At 42.7% G+C, this 21,069-nt stretch overlaps 1 protein-coding gene across 4 annotated transcripts; it reads right to left on the reverse strand.

Annotated features, from left to right (window-relative positions):
* Positions 1-571: 571 nt before the first annotated feature.
* On the reverse strand, positions 572-19,080 carry LOC106577546 (uncharacterized). 4 transcript variants are annotated; one of them, XR_001322166.2, is made up of 7 exons: positions 18,549-19,011; positions 18,339-18,430; positions 12,843-12,969; positions 12,534-12,676; positions 6,605-6,740; positions 2,181-2,267; positions 572-1,983 (listed from the first exon to the last, which is right to left on the reverse strand). XR_001322166.2 is itself a non-coding variant. In XM_014155663.2 (6 exons), exons 3-6 carry the CDS (start codon positions 12,847-12,849, stop codon positions 1,405-1,407), a joined length of 816 nt encoding a protein of 271 aa, XP_014011138.2. In that variant the 5' UTR covers positions 12,850-12,969; positions 18,339-18,430; positions 18,544-19,080; the 3' UTR covers positions 572-1,404. The 4 variants fall into 4 exon arrangements, 3 of the variants coding, with proteins under 3 accessions (XP_014011138.2, XP_014011137.2, XP_014011139.1); XM_014155663.2 differs by lacking the exon at positions 6,605-6,740 and having other exon boundaries at positions 18,544-19,080; XM_014155662.2 differs by lacking the exon at positions 6,605-6,740 and having other exon boundaries at positions 18,549-19,049.
* Between the last annotated feature and the right edge of the window lie 1,989 nt (positions 19,081-21,069).

Below are 21,069 nucleotides of genomic sequence, written 5' to 3' on the forward strand. Positions count from 1 at the left end.
CACACACGTACATTGTGTTCAACATGCGGAGAGAAAGACTGAAGGGATACTTTTGAACAACAGGGTCAAATGACACCTAAGTGTTACTGTTACTGGGAAATACAAAATAAAATGCCCACTTGGGGAAACAAATGCTTGTTTGTGAAATATGTTTAACAAATAGTTATTAAATAAAGAGTTTTGGTATTGTATTTCTTCTTTCTGAAAGGTCTCAGAAGACTAAATAAAGTTGTCATGTTTTTACTTGATTCTTTGACTGTCTTGAGTGTTTAAACTGTGCTGGTCAATCTGACCCATATCACAATGGACGTCATTTTTTTCAGCAAACGCACAAGGGTTAACCCAATCCCTTAATCGACATTCCACGTCTTCTGCGCCCGGGGAACAGTGGGTTAACTGCCTTGCTCAGGGGTAGAACGACAGATGTTTACCTTGTCAGCTCGGGGATTCGATCCAGCAAACTTTCGGTTACCGGCCCAACGCTCTAACCATTAGGCTACCTGCCGCCTAACTAAAGAAAGCATCATAAAAAAATTCCACATCAGCAAAAAATGACATTTGAGATCATTGGTACAAACAAAACAAGTCACAGTTTTAATACATTGAGTAAACATTTCCACGCTAGATTATTGTATATACATTATAATCTAATGAGTAAAAAATATATGGTAATTGTGTCCTCAAGAATTAGGCTGTTGAGTCTATTTGATGCAATCTAACTAATGTGATAAAGATACCCCCATCAAAATCCGTCAGTTTAAACTATAGATATCTGGAATGTGGCAGAGCTACAGCCCTGATTGTCAGACCAATCGATGGTGTTCTCCATTTTGCTCTACGACCAACACAAGTGTCTCGGGACTCGTCTGAAGGTAAACCATACAAATGAATGGAGGTAGTTGTGCCAACAAGAATAAGGGGTTAAAATGTGTCCAAAAAACTAAAATATTTCCTGAGCTTTCTTAGATCTCCTAGACATAGGAAAGACACTACAAAACCTTATGATTTATTTTTGACTGTATTTTTTTTGCCATTTATGAATGTGCTATTCAACGTGTTTCTATGGGCTATAGTAGTAAAGACCAAATTTGATCAAATAATTTGGTTGGAGGGCCCCCCCTCCATGTAATTCAGCCATGATTACTACAAGCTGGCCAGACTAAGTTACCTAGCAATCTATAAAATGTTAGTTGACATGGGCTAATTGAGTGACTGTCAGTGACAGACACGAAAAGAAAACTGCTGATGCACAACCACATTTGGAATTGCAACCATATGTATTCTGCTGTTTTAACTCCCAACAGTAAGTTGAGACCCCGACTGAGTTCCTAAAGTCCCTGGGTGGGGAGCCCTCTAGGGGCCGCGGGGCCCTAAGCGCAACGTGTACTGTGTATAGGCGGGGCCCTACGCGCAGCGCGTACTCTGGGTATAGGCGGAGGCGGCACCGACTACAACCCCAAAATCTCGGACATTGTGTGCCTTTGTGCAAAGATAGAGTCGTAGACATCCCACTTTGGTTTCCTCATAAAGTTCTTCCACAGTGCTTGAATTGTTTACTTGAGTGTACCTCCATCTGATTTCTCTGCGATAGTCCTCCAGTTGGGTGTTTTTCTTTGAAAGTCCATTTGGGAAAAACATTTCCTCTGCCATTACTTTGATTTCCTCAACAGATTTCTTTTTGTCAACATAGAGGTGTCTTGTACCGCCACCGTTTACTGTCCTGACTTGCTTGAACTCTTGCCCCTTTTCATTGAAGTCCATCCAGCCTAGTTCAATTATTCTCTGTTTCTTCTTGGCATTGGTATTCCCCAACAATCCAGTTTTTAATCGTGTGGTTTGTTTATCCCTAACAGACCCTAATCTGCCTTTCAAGCTCTCTGTCATGGCATCCATGTAATTCGCTTGGCTGCAAAGTGTGGACAGTCCGTCTCCATACTCTGACAAATCACTGTCCGCCATGAATGGGATGACTGAAGTATCAATCTGCAAAAACATGGAAAACAACGATTTGTTTATTATAAACAACGATTTGTTTATTATAAACAATGATTTGTTTATTATAAACAAGGTTTCAATTGTAAAATAACATTATTTTGGTTTTGACTGTAAATGTTGTGCTACTAAGTGACCTTAACATTCATTTCACCAACACTAAATATGGTTACTCGGCAAACACTTACACTTTCATTGGTTTCCACTGGTACGCCCTCCTCTTTAATCCAGTCCTCTTCAATCCAATCATCCGCATAATGTACAATTCTCCTTTTCTGTGAAAAGTCCAAATAATGATAATTAACGAAATAATCAAAATGATCAGTTGTCAAAATAATATACAGTGCCTTCGGAACGTATTCATACCCATAGACTTATTCCACATTTTGTTGTGTTACAGCCTTAATTCAAAATGGATTAAATATTTTTTTCTCACCCCTCTACACACAATATCCTATTACGCCGTGAAAACATGTTTTTAGAAATTGTCACAAATTTATTGAAAATTAAATACAGAAATCAAATGTACATAAGTATTCACACCCCTGAGTCAATACTTTGTAGAAGCACCTTTGGCAGCATTTACAGCTGTGAGTCTTTCTGGGTAAGTCTCTAAGAGCTTTCCACACCTGGATTGTGCAACATTTGCCCATTATTCTTTAAAAAAATTATTCAAGCTTTCCAAGTCGCGCAGCAGTCTAAGGCACTGCATCGCAGTGCTAGAGACGTCACTACAGATCCGGGTTCGATCACGGGCTGTGTCACAGCCGGCCGCGAGCGGGAGACCCATGAGGCGGCGCACAATTGGCCCAGCGTCGTCCGGGTTAGGGGAGGGTTTGGCCGGCTGGGATGTCCTTGTCCCATCGCGCTCTAGTGACTCCTTGTGGTGGGCTGGGGGAATGCACACAGACTTCGGTTGCCAGCTGTACAGTGTTTCCTCCGACACATTGGCGTGGCTGGCTTCCGGGTTAAGCAAGCAGTGTGTCAAGAAGCATGGCTCTCGACCTTCACCTCTCCCGAATCCGTACGGGAGTTGCAGCAATGGGACAAGACTTTAACTATTAATTGGACATCAAGAAATTGGGGAGAAAAATGTGTAAAATGTACACACAAAAAAAATACAAATTCTTCAAGCGGTCAATTTGGTTGTTGATCATTGCTAGACAACCATTTCCAGGTCATGCCATAAATGTTCAAGTAGATTTCAGGCAAAACTGTAACTCGGCCACTCAGGAATATTCACCGTCTTCTTAGTAAGCAACTCCAGTGTAGAGATTTGGCCATTCGTTTTAGGTTATTGTCCTGCTGAAAGGTGAATTAATCTCCTAATGTCTGGTAGAAAGCAGAAAACAAGGTTTTCCTCTAAGATTTTTTGCTCCATTTTGATTATTTTTTATCCTGGAAAACTCCCAGTCCTTAACGGATTACAAGCATACCTATAACATGATGCAGCCACCACTATGCTTGAAAATATGGAGAGTGGTACTCAGTAATGTGTTGTATTGGATTTGCCCCAAACATAACACTTTGTACTCGGGACAAAAAGTGAATTGCTTTGCCACCTTTTTTGCAGTATTACTTTAGTGCCTTGTTGCAAACAGGATGCATGTTTTGGAATATGTTTTGTTCTGAACAGGCTTCCTTTTCACTGTCATTTAGGTTAGTATTGTTGAGTAACTACAATGTTGTTGATCCATCCTCAGTTTTCTCATATCACTGCCATTAAAACAGATTTCAAGTCACCGTTGGCCTCATGGTGAAATTCCTGAGTGGTTTCCTTCCTGTCCAGCAACTGAGTTAGGAAGGACACCTGTATCTTTGTAGTGACTGGGTGTATTGATACACCATCCAAAATGTAATTAATAACTTCACCATGCTCAAAGGGATATTCATTGTCTGCTTTTTTATTTTATCCCATCTACCAATATGTGCCCGTCTTTGCGAGGCACTGGAACATCTACCTTGTCTTTGTGCTTGAATCGTTGTCTGAAATTCACTGCTCGACTGAGGGACCTTACAGATAATTATGTGTGGGGTAAAGAGATGAGGCTAGTAAATCAAAAATCAGGTTAAACACTATTATTGCACACAGAGTCCATGCAACTTATGTGACTTAAGCAAACGTTAACTCCTGATCTTATTTAGGCTTGCCATAACAAACGGGTTGAATGACAAGGCATTTTTTAATCATTTGTAAAAATATTCTAAAAACACAATTCCACTTTGACATTATGGGGTATTGTGTTGGCCAGTGACCAACAAGCCCTATTTAAAGCTGCAATATATAACTTTTTAGGCGACCCGATCAAATTCAAATAGAAATGTGAGTTAAAGATCTGTCACTCATTGAAAGCAGGTCTAAGAAGCTGTAGATGTGTTGTGTGTTCTATTTCTATGCTTCCCATCTGCTTTTTGAGTCTTTTACTTTTCGGGTTTTGTACACCAGCTTCAAACAGCTGAAAATACAATATTTTTGGTTATTGAAAATATCACAGCGGTTTAGATGGTACAATGATTCTGTACACTATATACAGTGCATTTGGAAAGTATTCAGAACCCTTGACTTTTTCCCACATTAGGTTATGTGACAGCCTTATTCTAAAATGGAATAAATTACATTTTTTTCCTACACACAATACCCCATTCCTACACACAATACCCCATAATGACAAAGCAAAATCAGGTTTAGACATTATTGCATATTTATTACAAATAAAAAAACATACCTTATTTACATAAGTATTCAGACCCTTTGCTATGAGACTCGAAATTGAGCTCAGGTGCATCCGGTTTCCATTGATCATCCTTGAGATGTTTCTACAACTTGATTGGAGTCCACCTGTGGTAGATTCAATTGATTGGACATGATTAGGAAAGGCACACCCCTGTCTAGATAAGGTCCCACAGTTGACAGTGCATGTCAGATCAAAAACTAAACCATGAGGTCGAAGAAATTGTCCGTAGAGGTTCGAGACAGGATTGTGTCGAGGCACAGATCTGGGCAAGGGTACCAAAAACTTTCTGCAGCATTGAAGGTCCCCAAGAACACAGTGTCCTCCATCATTCTTAAATGGAAGAAGTTTGGAACCACCAAGACACTTCCTAGAGCTGGCTGCCCTGCCAAACTAAGCAATCGGGGGAGAAGGAAGGTGACCAAGAACCCGATGGTCACTCCGACAGAGCTCCAGAGTTCCTCTGCAGAAATGGAGAACCTTCCATAAGGACAACCATCTCTGCAGCACTCCACCAATCAGGCCTTTATGGTAGAGGGGGCAGACGGCAACCACTCAGTAAAAGGCACGACAGCCCGCTTGAAGTTTGCCAAAAAGCACCTATAGGACTCTCAGACAATGAGAAACAAGATTCTCTGGTCTGATGAAATGAAGATTGAACTCTTTGGCCTGAATGCCAAGCATCACGTCTGGAAGAAGCCTGGCACCATCCCTACGACGAAGAAGCCTGGCACCATCCCTACGACGAAGGATGGTGCCAGGCAGGGACTGGAAGACTAGTTAGGATCGAGGGAAAGGTGAACGGAGCAGAATACTGAGAGATTCTTGATGAAAACCTGCTCCAGAGCGCTCAGGACTTTAGACTGGGGGCGAAAGTTCACCTTCCAACAGGACAACGACCCTAAGCACACAGCCAAGACAATGCAGGAGTCGCTGAATGTCCTTGAGTGGCCCCAGCCAGAGCCTGGACTTGAATCCGATCGAACATCTCTGGAGAGACTTGAAAATAGCGGTGCAGTGACGCTCCCCATCAAACCAGACAGATCTTGAGAGGACCTGCAGAGAAGAATGAGAGAAACTCCCCAAATACAGGTGTGCCAAGCTTGTAGTGTCATACCCAAGAAGACTCAAGGCTGTAATCGCTGCCAAAGGTGCTTCAACAAAGTACTGAGTAATGGGTCTGAATACTTATGTCATTACGGGATATTGCTTGATGAGGAAAAAACTATTTAATACATTTTAGAATAAGGCTGTAATGTAACAAAAATGTGTAAAAAGTCAAGAGATCTGAATACACTGTATTGCTTGTTTTGTCACAAACTGAAATAAGGCGAACTATTACAATTTTAGCAACCAGGAAATGGTGTAGCGATTTCTGCATATTGCATCTTTAATCCAGTTTAAATTCAGGCTGTAACAACATAATATGGAAAAAGTCAAGTAGCATATTAACCGTTGTGCGGTGGTTCATGTTTTTGTTTTTCACCCAATGTTCTTGGGTCTGATGGACCCACAACATTATTGGGTTAAAACAATACAGCCTTAATTTACGTAAAAATACTTAAAATGTTGACTTATATTAATTACAAGCAATATAGACAGCATACATGGTTAATATTTGCCATTTACCTCTGCTAGATCACATTTATCAATAAAAGCGCTATTCGTTTTTTAAATCTAGGAAGAAAATCTATTATAATCAAGACATGGGTGGAATAAATCAAGGTTATACTGAACAAATAAATGAAACAGGGGTTTTCATCACTATCGATGTTTAATGCTTTGAACTGAACAAATTGGAAGGACAAATTTTACATACAGTATTTTATGGAAATGATAAATGAGCCGCATTGAACACAAATTAAGGCCGGTCTACACACCACATGAGGGACAGAGTTTTACTGTATGTGTGCTGCAAATGTATTTCTTGCACTTGACGCATGTGTACTGTGTCTTCCTGTCCTTCTTGGGTCCACACACATCGCAGCGCTTCTTCTTGTTGCTACCAGTTGCAATCTAGAATGATGAAAACACTTAGTTCAGGAATTTTACTAAACATCTCACTCACATATATAGTTACAGCAGGCCAAGGTAGGAGAGTCACACACACACACCAACATCACTCAAACTTACTTCCGGTATTGGAGTAGTTGATTCCGTGGGTCGGGCGGATGGCGCACCAGCATCCTCCTCACGATGGCTGCAGAAGCAAGGGTCCTTGGGATGTTGCTTCCTCTGGATTTGTGGTCTTACCAATGCCTTGCCCAGCTCCTCGAGAATGAGCCGGGAGCTTCCCTCTGTTCCAATCTGGGTTCAACGCTTTCCACATGACATAAGTGTTGTATGCTGAGATGTCCAAGAATATCACAAGTGGCCAGCGTAGGGTTCTTCTTTTTGCAGCTGTAGCCAGTCACCAGCTTGTCTAAATTGTCCACCCCTCCTTTTGTGGCATTGTAATCCATTATGATTTCTGGGCACAAATTCTCCCATCCCTATGCAGCGTTCTCAAGAGCACCACATTTTTGCCTTTCTTTGGCAGGTAGGACAGTAGGGACATGTCGGCCGTGAAGACAGAGGAATTGATAGGCCTGTTCTGTGTATTCAACAGCTGAGGTGGGAGCTCTGACTTGTTTTTTTCATATCCCTCCTACCATTGTCAGCTTCCTCTTGAGGAGCTCCTGTCCCAGCTTGCGAAGTAAAAAATTAAAAAAGTTATCGCAGGTGATGTTGTGGCCACAGAGTCCCTGTGTCACGTCCAGGACAACCTGCATCCCTTGGTCCCTCTCAGAGGCTCCATCTGGCTTCCGTATACACTTAGAAGTTCCATGCATATGATGAAGCAGCAACACAGGCAGCCCAGATCTTGATTACATATTTTGCGAGTTTAGACAGTATGTACTGCCTGAAGGGGCAGCGGCCCCTAAATGGCGTAACCTGCTCATCAACAGTAACGTTGGGCCCAGGGTTGTAAAACAGTGGGAGGCTGTCCATCCACTTGTCCCACACTGACTTGATTGCAGCTAGCTTGTCTCTCTGCTGCTGAGCTGGTCTGGTGTCTCGGTTATCGAAGCAGATAATGCTGGAAATAATGTGGAAGTTTTCCAGAGACATTGTTGCACAGAATGGTTCTCTGCCAGTTTCTGCATCCCACAGGGATTCTGTGGATTCACCATTCGATCTGAAAACACCAGCAGGGATAAGAACCCCAAAGTATGCATGTAAATGAGTTTGGTCCATCTCCTTCCATCCCTCTCCTAAAACATACCTTCCCTCCAAATTAGTGCAGTCCAGAATGATTTTCTGGATGGTGTCTGGGATGAACAGTTCATTAGAAGACTATGTCCTGCACATGAGTATCCGCCATCCGCGTCGGCCCTGGTTGCATCCGTATCACATTGGCAGCCATGCGGGGTGGCTCATTCCTTGGTCAAGAAGACCATTCAATTTCAAACAATTTTGACATCTATATTTCTCCTCCTGCAGACCGTTGACAGGCTGGTCCTAGGGCTGGCTGCGGGTCAATCTCATCCTCCTCTTCCAACTAACTGTCAGACTCCAAATTGACAGAGACATGATCCTCATATTTGGAAAATTCTTAATCTTCCAAAGTGGAAGACACTCCTTCAAGACTAGCTTCTCTCTCTGCAAAAATGATTTCTAAAGGCCCTCTGAGCAGAGATGATTTTTGCCATACTGAATGATTGTTGTAAGGAGACACACACGCAAAGCTATTTATTTGTTGTGTCCCTCCCCCAATTTGCACCTGGCTGGGGAAGAGTGTAGGAAAATACTGCATTTTTTACAACGTATCAAAATAATTTATTGTAATAACATTGTGCAGGTTCCAGGCAAGACATTGTGTACTTTCACACACCACAAAGGGTAAAAAGTGCGAGAAAAGCGGGAGACAGGCAGGGAGACATATAGGGTCTTGGTGCTGTTGAAACAGCACACGCAGGGAGGAGGAAGACGGAGTGAAGGCACATCGCAAACCTTTTTTGTTTTCACCTACAAACACACTTTTATTACCCTCTGGTCCAGTGAACCCGAACACCACATACAGTAGGGGGGAAAAGTATTTGATCCCCTGCTGATTTTGTACGTTTGCCCACTTACAAAGAAATGATCAGTCTATAATTTTAATAGTAGGTTTATTTGAACAGTGAGACAGAATAACCAAAAAAATCCTGAAAAAAAACGCATGTAAAAAATGTTATAAAATGATTTGCATTTTAATGGGGGAAATAAGTATTTGACCCCTCTGCAAAACATGACTGTGATTGCCAACAAGGGTTTTGCCACCAAGTACTGAGGTCAGACGTTTCTTGTAGTTGGCCACCAGGTTTGCACACATCTCAGGAGGGATTTTGTCCCACTCCTCTTTGCAGATCTTCTCCAAGTCATTAAGGTTGAGGCTGACGTTTGGCAACTCGAACCTTCAGCTCCCTCCACAGATTTTCTATGGGATTAAGGTCTGGAGACTGGCTAGGCCACTCCAGGATCTAAATGTGCTTCTTCTTGAGCCACTCCTTTGTTGCCTTGGCCGTGTGTTTTGGGTCATTGTCATGCTGGAATACCCATCCACGACCCATTTTCAATGCCCTGGCTGAGGGAAGGATGTTCTCACCCAAGATTAGACGGTACATGGCCCCGTCCATCGTCCCTTTGATGCGGTGAAGTTGTCCTGTCCCCTTAGCAGAAAAACACCCCAAAGCATAATGTTTCCACCTCCATGTTTGACGGTGGAGATGGTGTTCTTGGGGTCATAGGCAGCATTCCTCCTCCTCCAAACACGGCAAGTTGAGTTGATGCCAAAGAGCTCCATTTTGGTCTCATCTGACCACAACACTTTCACCCAGTTGTCCTCTGAATCATTCAGATGTTCATTGGCAAACTTCAGACAGGCATGTATATGTATTCTTGAGCAGGGGGACCTTGCGGGCACTGCAGGATTTCAGTCCTTCACGGCGTAGTGTGTTACCAATTGTTTTCTTGGTGACTATGGTCCCAGCTGCCTTGAGATCATTGACAAGATCCCCCCGTGTAGATCTGGGCTGATTCCTCACCGTTCTCATGATCATTGCAACCCCACGAGGTTAGATCTTGCATGGAGCCCCAGGCCGAGGGATATTGACAGTTCTTTTGTGTTTCTTCCATTTGCGAATAATCGCACCAAATGTTGTCACCTTCTCACCAAGCTGCTTGGCGATGGTCTTGTAGGCCATTCCAGCCTTGTGTAGGTCTACAATCTTGTCCCTGACATCCTTGGAGAGCTCTTTGGTCTTGGCCATGGTGGAGAGTTTGGAATCTGATTGATTGCTTCTGTGGACAGGTGTCTTTTTTACAGGTAACAAGCATTAGGAGCACTCCCTTTAAGAGTGTGCTCCTAATCTCAGCTCGTTACCTGTATAAAAGACACCTGGGAGCCAGAAATCTTTCTGATTGAGAGGGGGTCAAATACTTATTTCCCTCATTAAAATGCAAATCAATTTATAACATTTTTGACATGCGTTTTTCTGGATATTTTTGTTGTTATTCTGTCTCTCACTGTTCAAATAAACCTACCATTAAAATTATAGGCTGATACTTTATCAGTGGGCAAACGTACAAAATCGTCAGGGGATCAAATACTTTTCCCCCCCACTGTATGTAATATAGATGTGTAGGGGAGTACACAGTGTGCACTCAATGAAAATGTGTTATTTTACATGTTGTTCACAGAAAATGAGCCAAGGCCAATGAGTCTCAGGTTTTTCATTTTAGTAAACATTGAAAATGGGTCCCGCAGACCCGAACACCACACAAGGTAAAAGCATTCAGTAACGACATAAGAATACAAGGATGGTTTGGTCTGTTTCATCACTGGTATACAATGCATTAGTGTTTGAAATACGCCTGGCATAATGAACTTATCATGTATTTTCCGCTAAGGTAAAATGTCCCTTTAAGTGACACAATGAAGAAGGCTTTATCAAAGACATATGCATACCACATCCAGGGCTGCACTGCAGACCACAGGGGATGCTTTTATTATGCATACAGTAATAACAATTATTTTAAAAAACAAGTTAATAGTTAGAATACCAGTCCCACATTCACACCATACCAACAACAAAAAAAATCAATCGTGTTTCACTTCACCATGTACAGTATAAAAATTTGAAATAAAGTGGAGGATCTTATACATGGAACTGTATATTAGCATTAGAATAGGAGAGGTGACTTTGCTAAATTGTTTTAGGAAAAACGTAGAAGGTCGGCAGTGACAGTTCCACCACCGCTTATGGGCTCCTGAAGTAATCAATCTCCATCACCACTATGTTGTAAGCCTATTCTTTTTGCACTGCCGCCATGTTTGCCGGTGCAGATGTCCCTTGCACATCATTCACTGAGGCCATTCATTTCATTGTAGAGATCTGTTAAGCCAAACTGTCCCTCAACGCCTCTCTGCTGGTCTCATTCGACACTAGCCACTCCTTCAGAGCCTCAGTCACCTTGTTTCTGTCCTCAACCTTTACTGGCTCCAGCACGTCCCCGGACCGGAGGCAGATGTTATGCAGCACAGTGCACATTGCAAGCACTTTCGGGATGAAGCTTGGGTGGAGCTTGAGGGGCTGGAGGAAGATGTGTCAGCACTTTCTCATGTCGAAGGTCCTCTCGGTTAGTAGAAGAGAGCCATGGCACGGTGCTGGTTAAACTGGTCGTGCTTCGGAGCACTTTTCCACAGGGGACTATGCCTGAGCACCTTCAAGTCGCTCATAGACCCAGGCAGCCCCACGAAGACATTGATGAAGCGGCATGTGTGGTCGCAGACCCCTTGGAAGTTGATGGTGGGGAGGGGCTTCTCACCTTGACATTGTTGGGGGAATGGTGCACTGGGGATCTTGACCCTGACGTGGCACACGACTATGGCCCCCCACAGCCTTCTCAAACCTCCGGTGAAGGGCCAGTTTCCCGAAACCCACCATGAGAGCCAGCTCGTCTGAAGAGGGGACAGCTTGGCCAGTTTGTCCACAACGTCGCGGACGAGTCAGGTAGCATTGGACAGAGGGATTCCGAAAGTCTCTGAGACAGTTTTATAGGAGGTCCCGTGGGCCAACCAGTAAGTAAAGACAAGGATCCTTAACGTTGCCGTCTATCTGTCATGACCAGTCAGTGACAAGGAGAACAGAATTCAGAAATTCCCTCAAGTCATTAGTCGAGATACGTGTCTCGTTCAGGATCACAGAAGACTTTGAAGTTAGGAGTGGATGGATTCAGCTTACTGCACTGAAGTGGACCTCCGTTCTGTAAGAAGACGACGAATTGTATGTAAATAAACACGTAAAGGGACTCAGTAGCCTGTCTGGTAGTCTGAGGTCCATGTTGATACAAAGGGATATCTCTGAACATTCAATAAGCTTCAAGAGTTTATTTTTATTGTTCTCCATTGTCATTTTAGGGGATTTGAGTTTGTTGTTCATGTCCTAATGCTGCAGGACTTTGGGAGACACAAAGCACTTGAAGAGCTGGTACAAGTTTCCTTCTTGAAGAACGTTTGCATTGTTTGGTTTGACTGTTGGACTGCTGTGTTTTACTTCTCTTTCCATTCCCATCCTTCGTCATGTCTGATTCGTTTTTATTTTATGACCACAACGTGGCTCAATAGAATCAAATCATGGAATGAAGCACTGTGTGAGTTCCGTCTTGGTGTGTGTGTGTGTATAGTTCACAAACAACCTGATAATCGCAACCATGTTAACATCACGTGTGTTTGTATTACATAGGCCTTCTTTCAGATAAAAACCTCTGATGGGGAAGGGGACTGACCTGATGCTGGGTCATTGACGGTCCTGGAGTTTCTTTCTCCTCTGTTCTGTCGCTATGGTCTCCTATTTCTTTTCCGTCTCGCCACAGGCTTTGGCTCCACTCCTTGCCGTACACCATGTCCACTTTGGGACACGGCTGCTCACCTGCAAACAGAGACCGGTGCCATTACAGTAAAAACAACTTTCTCTTCAAATGAACTTATTGTGTGTCTAGGGGAGAAAAATAATGATCCACTATTCTCAAACAGAGTTGTGATGTATCCATATTTCCAACACCTATGGGGCAATGATGATTTACTGTAGCACTCACCTGTCATTGGACATGGTGTGTCATGTTCTGTGCCTTCATTTATTTCCTTCTTGATGCGAAGTACTTTTATTCCATCCTTCTCCGTGGCAACAACTTTTAGGCCTTCCCCTTTATTGAAAGCTGTAGCCTGCATCAAACACAATAACATCCCACATGATTTCCACTCGGAAACACATGCATTGAACACATCTGAATATACAGGTTAGTATATAATTATAGGCAATTCCACAATAATAGACTCAGATATTTCACTTTAAAATGTGTCAAACTAAAAATTTAATGATTGCAGAGTTAAATAAAGCATACACATATATGCACAATAATAACAGTACAGATGCAAAGTTTGGCAAAAGAATGATGACAAATAACAAACATAATTATGTTACCAAACTGTGCATCTGCACTGTTCAAGTAAATGTGTTTTTGTAAAATCTTCAGTACATTTTAAAAGTGGTACTTTAAAAGTTGACACCTACTCATTCCAGGGTTCTTCTTTATTTTTACTATTTTCTACATTGTAGAATAATAGTGAAGACATCAAAACTATGAAATAACATATACGGAATCATGTAGTAACCTAAAAAAAAAAGAGTTAATCAAAATATATATTTGTGTAGTGACATGGTAGGGATGGTAACAGAAGATGGTCTTTTACCAAATAAGGCTAAGTCCATATTATGGCAAGAACAGCTCAAATAAGCAAAGAGAAACGACAGTCCATCATTACTTTAAAGACATGAAGGTCAGTTAATACGGAAAGTTAAGAACTTTGAAAGTTTCTTCAAGTGCAGTCGCAAAAACCATCAACCACTATGATGAAACTGGCTCACATGACGACCCCCACAGAAAAGGAAGACCCAGAGTTACTTCTGCTGCAGAGGATAAGTTCATTAGAGTTACAAGAATTTGCAGCCCAAATAAATGCTTCAGAGTTCAAGTAACAGACATCTCAACAGAGTAGACTCTGAATCTGGCCTTCATGGTCAAATTCCTGCAAAGAAACCACTACTAAAGGACACCAATAAGAAGAAGAGACTTGCTTGGACCAAGAAACACGAGCAATGGACATTAGACCGGTGAAAATCTGTCCTTTGGTCTGATGAGACCAAATTTGAAATGTTTGGTTCCAACCGCTGTTTCTTTGTAAAAAGCAGAGTCGGGTAACGATGATCTCCGCATGCGTGGTCCCAACCATGAAGCATAGAAGAGGTGGTGTGATGGTGTGCTTTGCTGGTGACAGTCAGTAATAAATTTAGAATTCAAAGCACACTTAACCAGCATGGCTACCACAGGATTATGCAGCGATACACCATCCCATCTGGTTTGCACTTAGTGGGACAGTCATTTGTTTTTCAACAGGTCAATGACCCAACACACCTCCAGGCTGTGTAAGGGCTATTTGACCAAGAAAGAGTGTGATGGAGTGCTGCATCAGATGACCTGGCTTCCACAATCACCCGACCTCAACCCAAATGAGATGGTTTGGGATGAGTTGGACCGCAGAGTGAAGGAAAAGCAGCCAACAAGTGCTCAGCATATGTGGCATTCCAGGTGAAGCTGGTTGTGAGAATGCCAAGCGTGTGAAAAGCTGTCATCAAGGCAAAGGGTGGCTACTTTGAAGAATCTAAAATTAAATTGATTTGTTTAACACTTTCTTGGTTACCTCATGATTCCATGTGTTATTTCATAGTTTTGATGTATTCACTATAATTCTACAATGTTGAAAATAGTAAAAATAAAAACTCTTGAATGAGTAGTGTCAAACTTGTTTTGTTTTTTTTTACCCTTTTTTTCCTCCCCAATTTAGTGGTATCCAATTGGTAGTAGTTACAGTCTTGTCTCATCGCTGCAACTCCCGTATGGACTCGGGAGAGGCAAAGGTTGAGAGCCATGCGTCCTCCGAAACACAACCCAAACGCACTGCTTCCTGACACAATGCACATCTAACCCGGAAGCCAGCCGCACCAATGTGTTGGAGGAAACACCGTACAACTGGCGACCTGGTCAGCGTGCACTGCGCTCGGTCCGCCACAGGAGTCGCTAGTGCACGATGAGACAAGGATATCCATGCCGGCCAAACCCTCCCTAACCTGGACGACGCTGGGCCAATTGTGCGCCGCCCCATGGGCCTCCCGGTCGCGGCCGGCTGCGACAGAGCCTGGGCTCGAACCCAGAATCTCTGGTGGCACAGCGCTAGGAGGCTGTAGTGTCAAACTTTTGACTGGTACATGTACATTTTAAAGTGAAAAATCTGAGTCTCAGTAACCAGGTTTCCATCCAACCTTTTTATGTTTGTAAAGTACATGGCGGATACCAAAACGTCACGACAGGCCTGATGGAAACAGCTAATTTGTCAGTTAGCTTTCTAAAATGTCGACAAAAGTAAAATAGGCTAGACAAGAAGGGATCTTTTTATGTCTGTAAAATGAATTACATGAGAAATGGTGGTTGAAATGCCTTTATGCGCAAATATTGATATACTGCTCAAAAAAATAAAGGGAATACGTAAACAACACATCCTAGATCTGAATGAAAGAAATAATCTTATTAAATATTTATTTTTTTACATAGTTGAATGTGCTGACAACAAAACCACACAAAAATAATCAATGGAAATCCAATTTATCAACCCATGGAGGTCTGGATTTGGAGTCACACTCAAAATTAAAGTAGAAAACCACACTACAGGCTGATCCAACTTTGATGTAATGTCCTTAAAGTACAAGTCAAAATGAGGCTCAGTAGTGTGTGTGGCCTCCACGTGCCTGTATGACCTCCCTACAACGCTTGGGCATGCTCCTGAGGGATCTCCTCCCAGACCTGGTCTAAAGCATCCGCCAACTCCTGGACAGTCTGTGGTGCAACGTGGCGTTGGTGGATGGAGTGAGACATGATGTGCTCAATTGGATTCAGGTCTGGGGAACGGGCGGGCCAGTCCATAGCATCAATGCCTTCCTCTTGCAGGAACTGCTGACACACTCCAGCCAAATGAGGTCTAGCATTGTCTTGCATTAGGAGGAACCCAGGGCCAACCGCACCAGCATATGGTCTCACAAGGGGTCTGAGGATCTCATCTCGGTACCTAATGGCAGTCAGGCTACCTCTGGCGAGCACATGGAGGGCTGTGCGGCCCCCCCAAAGAAATGCCACCCCACACCATGACTGACCCACCGCCAAACCGGTCATGCTGGAGGATGTTGCAGGCAGCAGAACGTTCTCCACGGCGTCTCCAGACTCTGTCACGTCTGTCACATGTGCTCAGTGTGAACCTGCTTTCATCTGTGAAGAGCACAGGGCGCCAGTGGCGAATTTGCCAATCTTGGTGTTCTCTGGCAAATGCCAAATGTCCTACACGGTGTTGGGCTGTAAGCCCAACCCCCACCTGTGGACGTCGGGCCCTTATACCACCCTCATGGAGTCTGTTTCTGACCGTTTGAGCAGACACATGCACATTTGTGGCCTGCTGGAGGTCATCTTGCAGGGCTCTGGCAGTGATACTCCTGCTCCTCCTTGCACAAAGGCGGAGGTAGCCGTCCTGCTGATGGATTGTTGCCCTCCTACGGCCTCCTCCACGTCTCCTGATGTACTGGCCTGTCTCCTGGTAGCGCCTCCATGCTCTGGACACTACGCTGACAGACACAGCAAACCTTCTTGCCACAGCTCGCATTGATGTGCCATCCTGGATGAGCTGCACTACCTGAGCCATTTGTGTGGGTTGTAGACTCCATCTCATGCTACCACTAGAGTGAAAGCACCGCCAGCATTCAAAAGTGACCAAAACATCAGCCAGGAAACATAGGAACTGAGAAGTGGCCTGTGGTCCCCACCTGCAGAACCACTCCTTTATTGGGGGTGTCTTGCTAATTGCCTATAATTTCCACCTGTTGTCTATTCCATTTGCACAACAGCATGTGAAATTTATTGTCAATCAGTGTTGCTTCCTAAGTGGACAGTTTGATTTCACAGAAGTGTGATTGACTTGTGTTGTTTAAGTGTTCCCTTTATTTTTTTGAGCAGTGTATAACAACCATATCGAAGTAAACACTATGATATGTTGTGTGGTCCTCCCATTACCACTCGGGAAAGCTTGTAGTTTATTAGGCTACAGATGAAATAAGTTATGATGAACTTCACAGGGTGATGAAAGTGCAGTGATGAGCTTGATGCTGCATTCCAATAAATAGTGGGTCTTATTCTGGTGACATTGACGATCAATGATTGGCTGCCGTTTGACCAAAAAATTCTCACTTTTGTCCATAACAATCTCACCATGTAGTAGGCTATAAATCACATTTAATTTGTCACATGCGCTGAATACAACAGGTGTAGACCTTACAGTGAAATGCTTACTTAGAAGCCCTTAAGCAACAACGCAGTTAAGAAAAATAAGTGTTAAGTAAAAGATAGACAAGTAAAAAAACAAATAATTAAAGAGCAGCCGGAAAATAACAGTAGCGAGGCTATATTCAGGGGGTACCGGTAGAGTCAATGTGCGGGAGAACAGGTTAGTCGAGTTAATATGTACATGTAGGTAGAGTTAAAGTGACTATACATAGATAATAAACAGAGTAGCAGCAGCGTAAAAGCGGAGGGACAATGCAAATAGTCTGGGTTGCCATTTGATTAGCTATTCAGGAGCCTTATGGCTTGGGGGTAGAAGCTGTTAAGAAGCCTTTTGGACATAGACTTGGCGCTCTGGTACCGCTTGCCGTGGGGTAGCAGAGAGAAAGTCTATGACTAGGGTGGATGGAATCTTTTTACATTTTTTAGGGCCTTCCTCTGACACCGCATTGTATAAAGGTCCTGGATGGCAGGAAGCTTGGCCCCAATGATGTACTGGGCTGTACGCACTACCCTCTGTAGTGCCTTACAGTCGGAGGCTGAGCAGTTGCCATACCAGACAGTGATGCAATCAGTCAGGATGCTCTCGATGGTGCAGCTGTATAACTTTTTGAGGATCTGAGGACCAATGCCAAATCTTTTCAGTTTCCAGAGGGGAAAAGGCTTTGTCGTGCCCTCTTCACGACTGTCTTGGTGTGTTTGGACCATGATAGTTTGTTGGTGATGTGTACACCAAGGAACTTCAAGCTCTCAACCTGCAGTGTAGCTGCAAGCTGTTGGCTAGAGCGCACATACCAAAACCCTAAGCTTACCATTTAAAATGTGAACTTTGATGGTATAGGGCCTTCCCAAGGATCAGTCTGTTACCATGGAACAGCCCTTATACCAAAGATGTTTTATAACTAACAAGACGGACCACAGCCTGTCATTTCCAATGGGAACAAATTATTCATAGTTGGCAGAACAAGGAGGGTGGGGCAGAGCCAAGTACGATCTAGCCAGATCCTATTGGCGCATTCTAGCTTGTATTTGCATATTTCCGTTAGTGAACGCCTATTCTGAAGCGAGTGTGCTCTTTACCAGATTTGGTATTGAATATACATCCAGTGAAATATCTGGCTCATTGTTCCATCTGTGCTTATACAATATACTAACCTGGGATTGGCCTGCTGGCTCCAAAGATTGCAGCCTTGCACGGGTCTTCTCTGCACAAGCCTTAACATCTTCCTTTGTTTGGAAAAACGGATCTATATAATTACCATAAACAGAAACCATGACATTTTTATTTGCCAGGAAAGAAATCGTGTAACTTCAACAAAATCAATACAATAGAAAGATTTCAACTATCCACACACACTACCTTACCGCCACCAGCTTCGGCTACATGACAACCGACAGAACGCTGCTCTGCAGCTAGTTTTGCTTCCAAATTTTGCATCTTATTTTTATTCGACTCGTTCTCGGCTTTCAGTGCTTCGTTCTCCCGTTTACTCTTGGACAACTCTTCGCGAAGGGCCACGGCGCTGCCCTCTACAAGTCTGACTATTTCCACGACCGCTGCCCTCATTACCGCGTTCATGAGAGAGGTTAGCTGACTTTGAAGGTGGGCAGCATTCTCCATTGTCATTTGCTAGTAAATCTTTAACTTTGTTTAGAACGCAAGTGTTTAGACTTTATCTAAATCTACTCGTATCCTCCACGTTTACCTTTTCCCTGGCAAAACAAATGGTTGAACAATGGTTGTGCATGACTTCCTATTTGGGGCGGAGCTATTGACGAGATTTTATCACGAGGTCACGCATTAAGTGTCGTGTTGTGCAAATACAAAATTAATTTCGAATTGAATTAATTTAATTTGAGATTGATTTAAAATGTAATTGCCATCAATTCAACTATACAACAAGCAACTGTGATGTCACTAGTCAAAATATTATGTTTACTCAATGTGCTACAAATGTCTCTCAAATGACGTCTTAAATTCTTAATCTCAATATTAATCAACTATTTCTAATACCAGTAGAAATGGGGAAGGGGGGGGGTGCATTTAAAACAACACCACACATAAACCTGCCCACAGCTGGCAGCATCCAAGTAAATCATAAATTCGTTGTGCTGCTGTACGCGACCCGATCCCAAATCCTAGTCCAGACGCTGAGACGCGATAGTCCAGCATCTTTTTGTGACATAGATACACTGCTCTGAAAAATTTAACGCCCCCTCCCCACAATTCCCAACCAACAAAGCTCCGGTATGCGTCCTCTACTAATTTGAATGTGTTGAAAGTTAGAGAAACTGTTTGAGCTGTGCCGAGAATTTAAAAAGTATTAAAGTCAACGGTCCATTATTCTACAACACTGCAGTGTGTACGCATACACGTTTAGGACTATGATAGACGCTTAATGCCCATTGTCAATTTGTTGTGGCATTCGATAAGAACCATCAGCAAATTACACAATGTACATGGGACAATATTGTAAAATGTCAGTAGCTCTAAATTTCAATGACAACTTCAAACCAGCTATAAATTGTAAAAATGCATATACAAATATTGAACGCATTTAAATTAGACAACTAAAAGGTGTGCAACATGAAAATATTGTCCCATTTACATTGTGTAATTTATTGACGGTACCTAACTGGTTAAAGCAACAACAAAAAATCTCATGACTGAAACTTAAAGTCGATCTTATATCGATTGGGGCCAAGTTAACCTCCCCTTTCATACTTTAGGGACAGTGGCAGTTCTAGACCATTTAAACTGGGGGGGCCAAGCTGGGGCCAGTTGTACTATTAGAGGGGCCAGTTACATTAGACATTGTTGTCATATCGTTTTCTTCACTGCATTGCAGGCATTAGCAGGCAAAAGACCATGTTCATAATCATTAGTGTTTCGTGTTGCCACTGTCTAATAACAGAACGATAGCAAAAATGTGTTATGTAAAAATTGTTTCATACCTCACAAAGGGGGTCCAAAATTGTTGTCACAGGGGCACTGCCCCCCCCTCCCAGAACCACCCCTGTTTAGGGAAAGAGGTTCATTGTGTATGTGTGTTAAACTGCGAGTTTTACCAATTCCAGTCCCCTTGCTTAGAGGGTACAGGGTCCTCCCCAGGATAATTTTTATATGGATGAACTGGGAAGCTCAGTTCTGATTACTTGTAAAAAGGACATTCTACTCCATTGCCAATTCTTGGTACCCTTCCCCCGATCTGTGCCAACACAATCCTGTCTTGGAGGCCTATGGACAATTCCTTCGACATCATTTATTTTTTATTTAACCATTATTTTAACTAGGCAAGTCAGTTAAGAACAAATTCCTATTTACAATGACAGCCTAGGAACAGCATAGGTTGGTTTTTGCTCTGACATGCACTGTCAACTGTAGAAACAGCTCAAGGATGATCAATGGAAACAGGATGCACCTGAGCTCAATTTCAAGTCTCATAGCAAAGGGTTTGAATACTGATGTGAAATATCACATATAGTTTGTTATAAATTTAGCAAAAATTTCAAAAAAACAGTTTTTGCTTTGTCATTATGGGGGTATTGTGTGTAGACGGATTAAATAGTTTTTTTCCCCCATCAATTTTAGAATAAGGCTGTAACGTAACAAAATGTGGAAAAAGTCAAGGGCCCAGATTCACAAAACCTTCATAAGACATTTCTTCTTAACTACCATTTTTTTTCTTAACTATAGACTTAAGAAGAAAATTTAGCAAAGTTGGTATTCCTCAAAAAAGTTGTTGAAAAATGTATTGCACTAAGCAAAAAGTTAAGAAATTAGATTCTTGAAAATAAGTTATTGGAAATGTTCTTAATTCCAAGATAGCAAAACCCTTGTCTTAAACTCAGGGCAGTGAGAGAATAAACTCATGAAAGCAAATTA

This window comes from Salmo salar, chromosome ssa18 (assembly GCF_905237065.1).
Source record: "Salmo salar chromosome ssa18, Ssal_v3.1, whole genome shotgun sequence".
NCBI lineage: Eukaryota > Metazoa > Chordata > Actinopteri > Salmoniformes > Salmonidae > Salmo > Salmo salar.

Coding starts and splice junctions, on each gene's coding strand:
- LOC106577546 (XM_014155662.2), bottom strand. CDS start 18,810: ATGACAATGGAGAATGCTGCCCACCTTCAAAGTCAGCTAACCTCTCTC. Junction 12,677..12,842: donor CACACCATGTCCAATGACAG/GTGAGTGCTACA, acceptor CTCTGTTTGCAG/GTGAGCAGCCGTGTCCCAAA. Junction 2,268..12,533: donor CGTCAATGACCCAGCATCAG/GTCAGTCCCCTT, acceptor GACTTTTCACAG/AAAAGGAGAATTGTACATTA.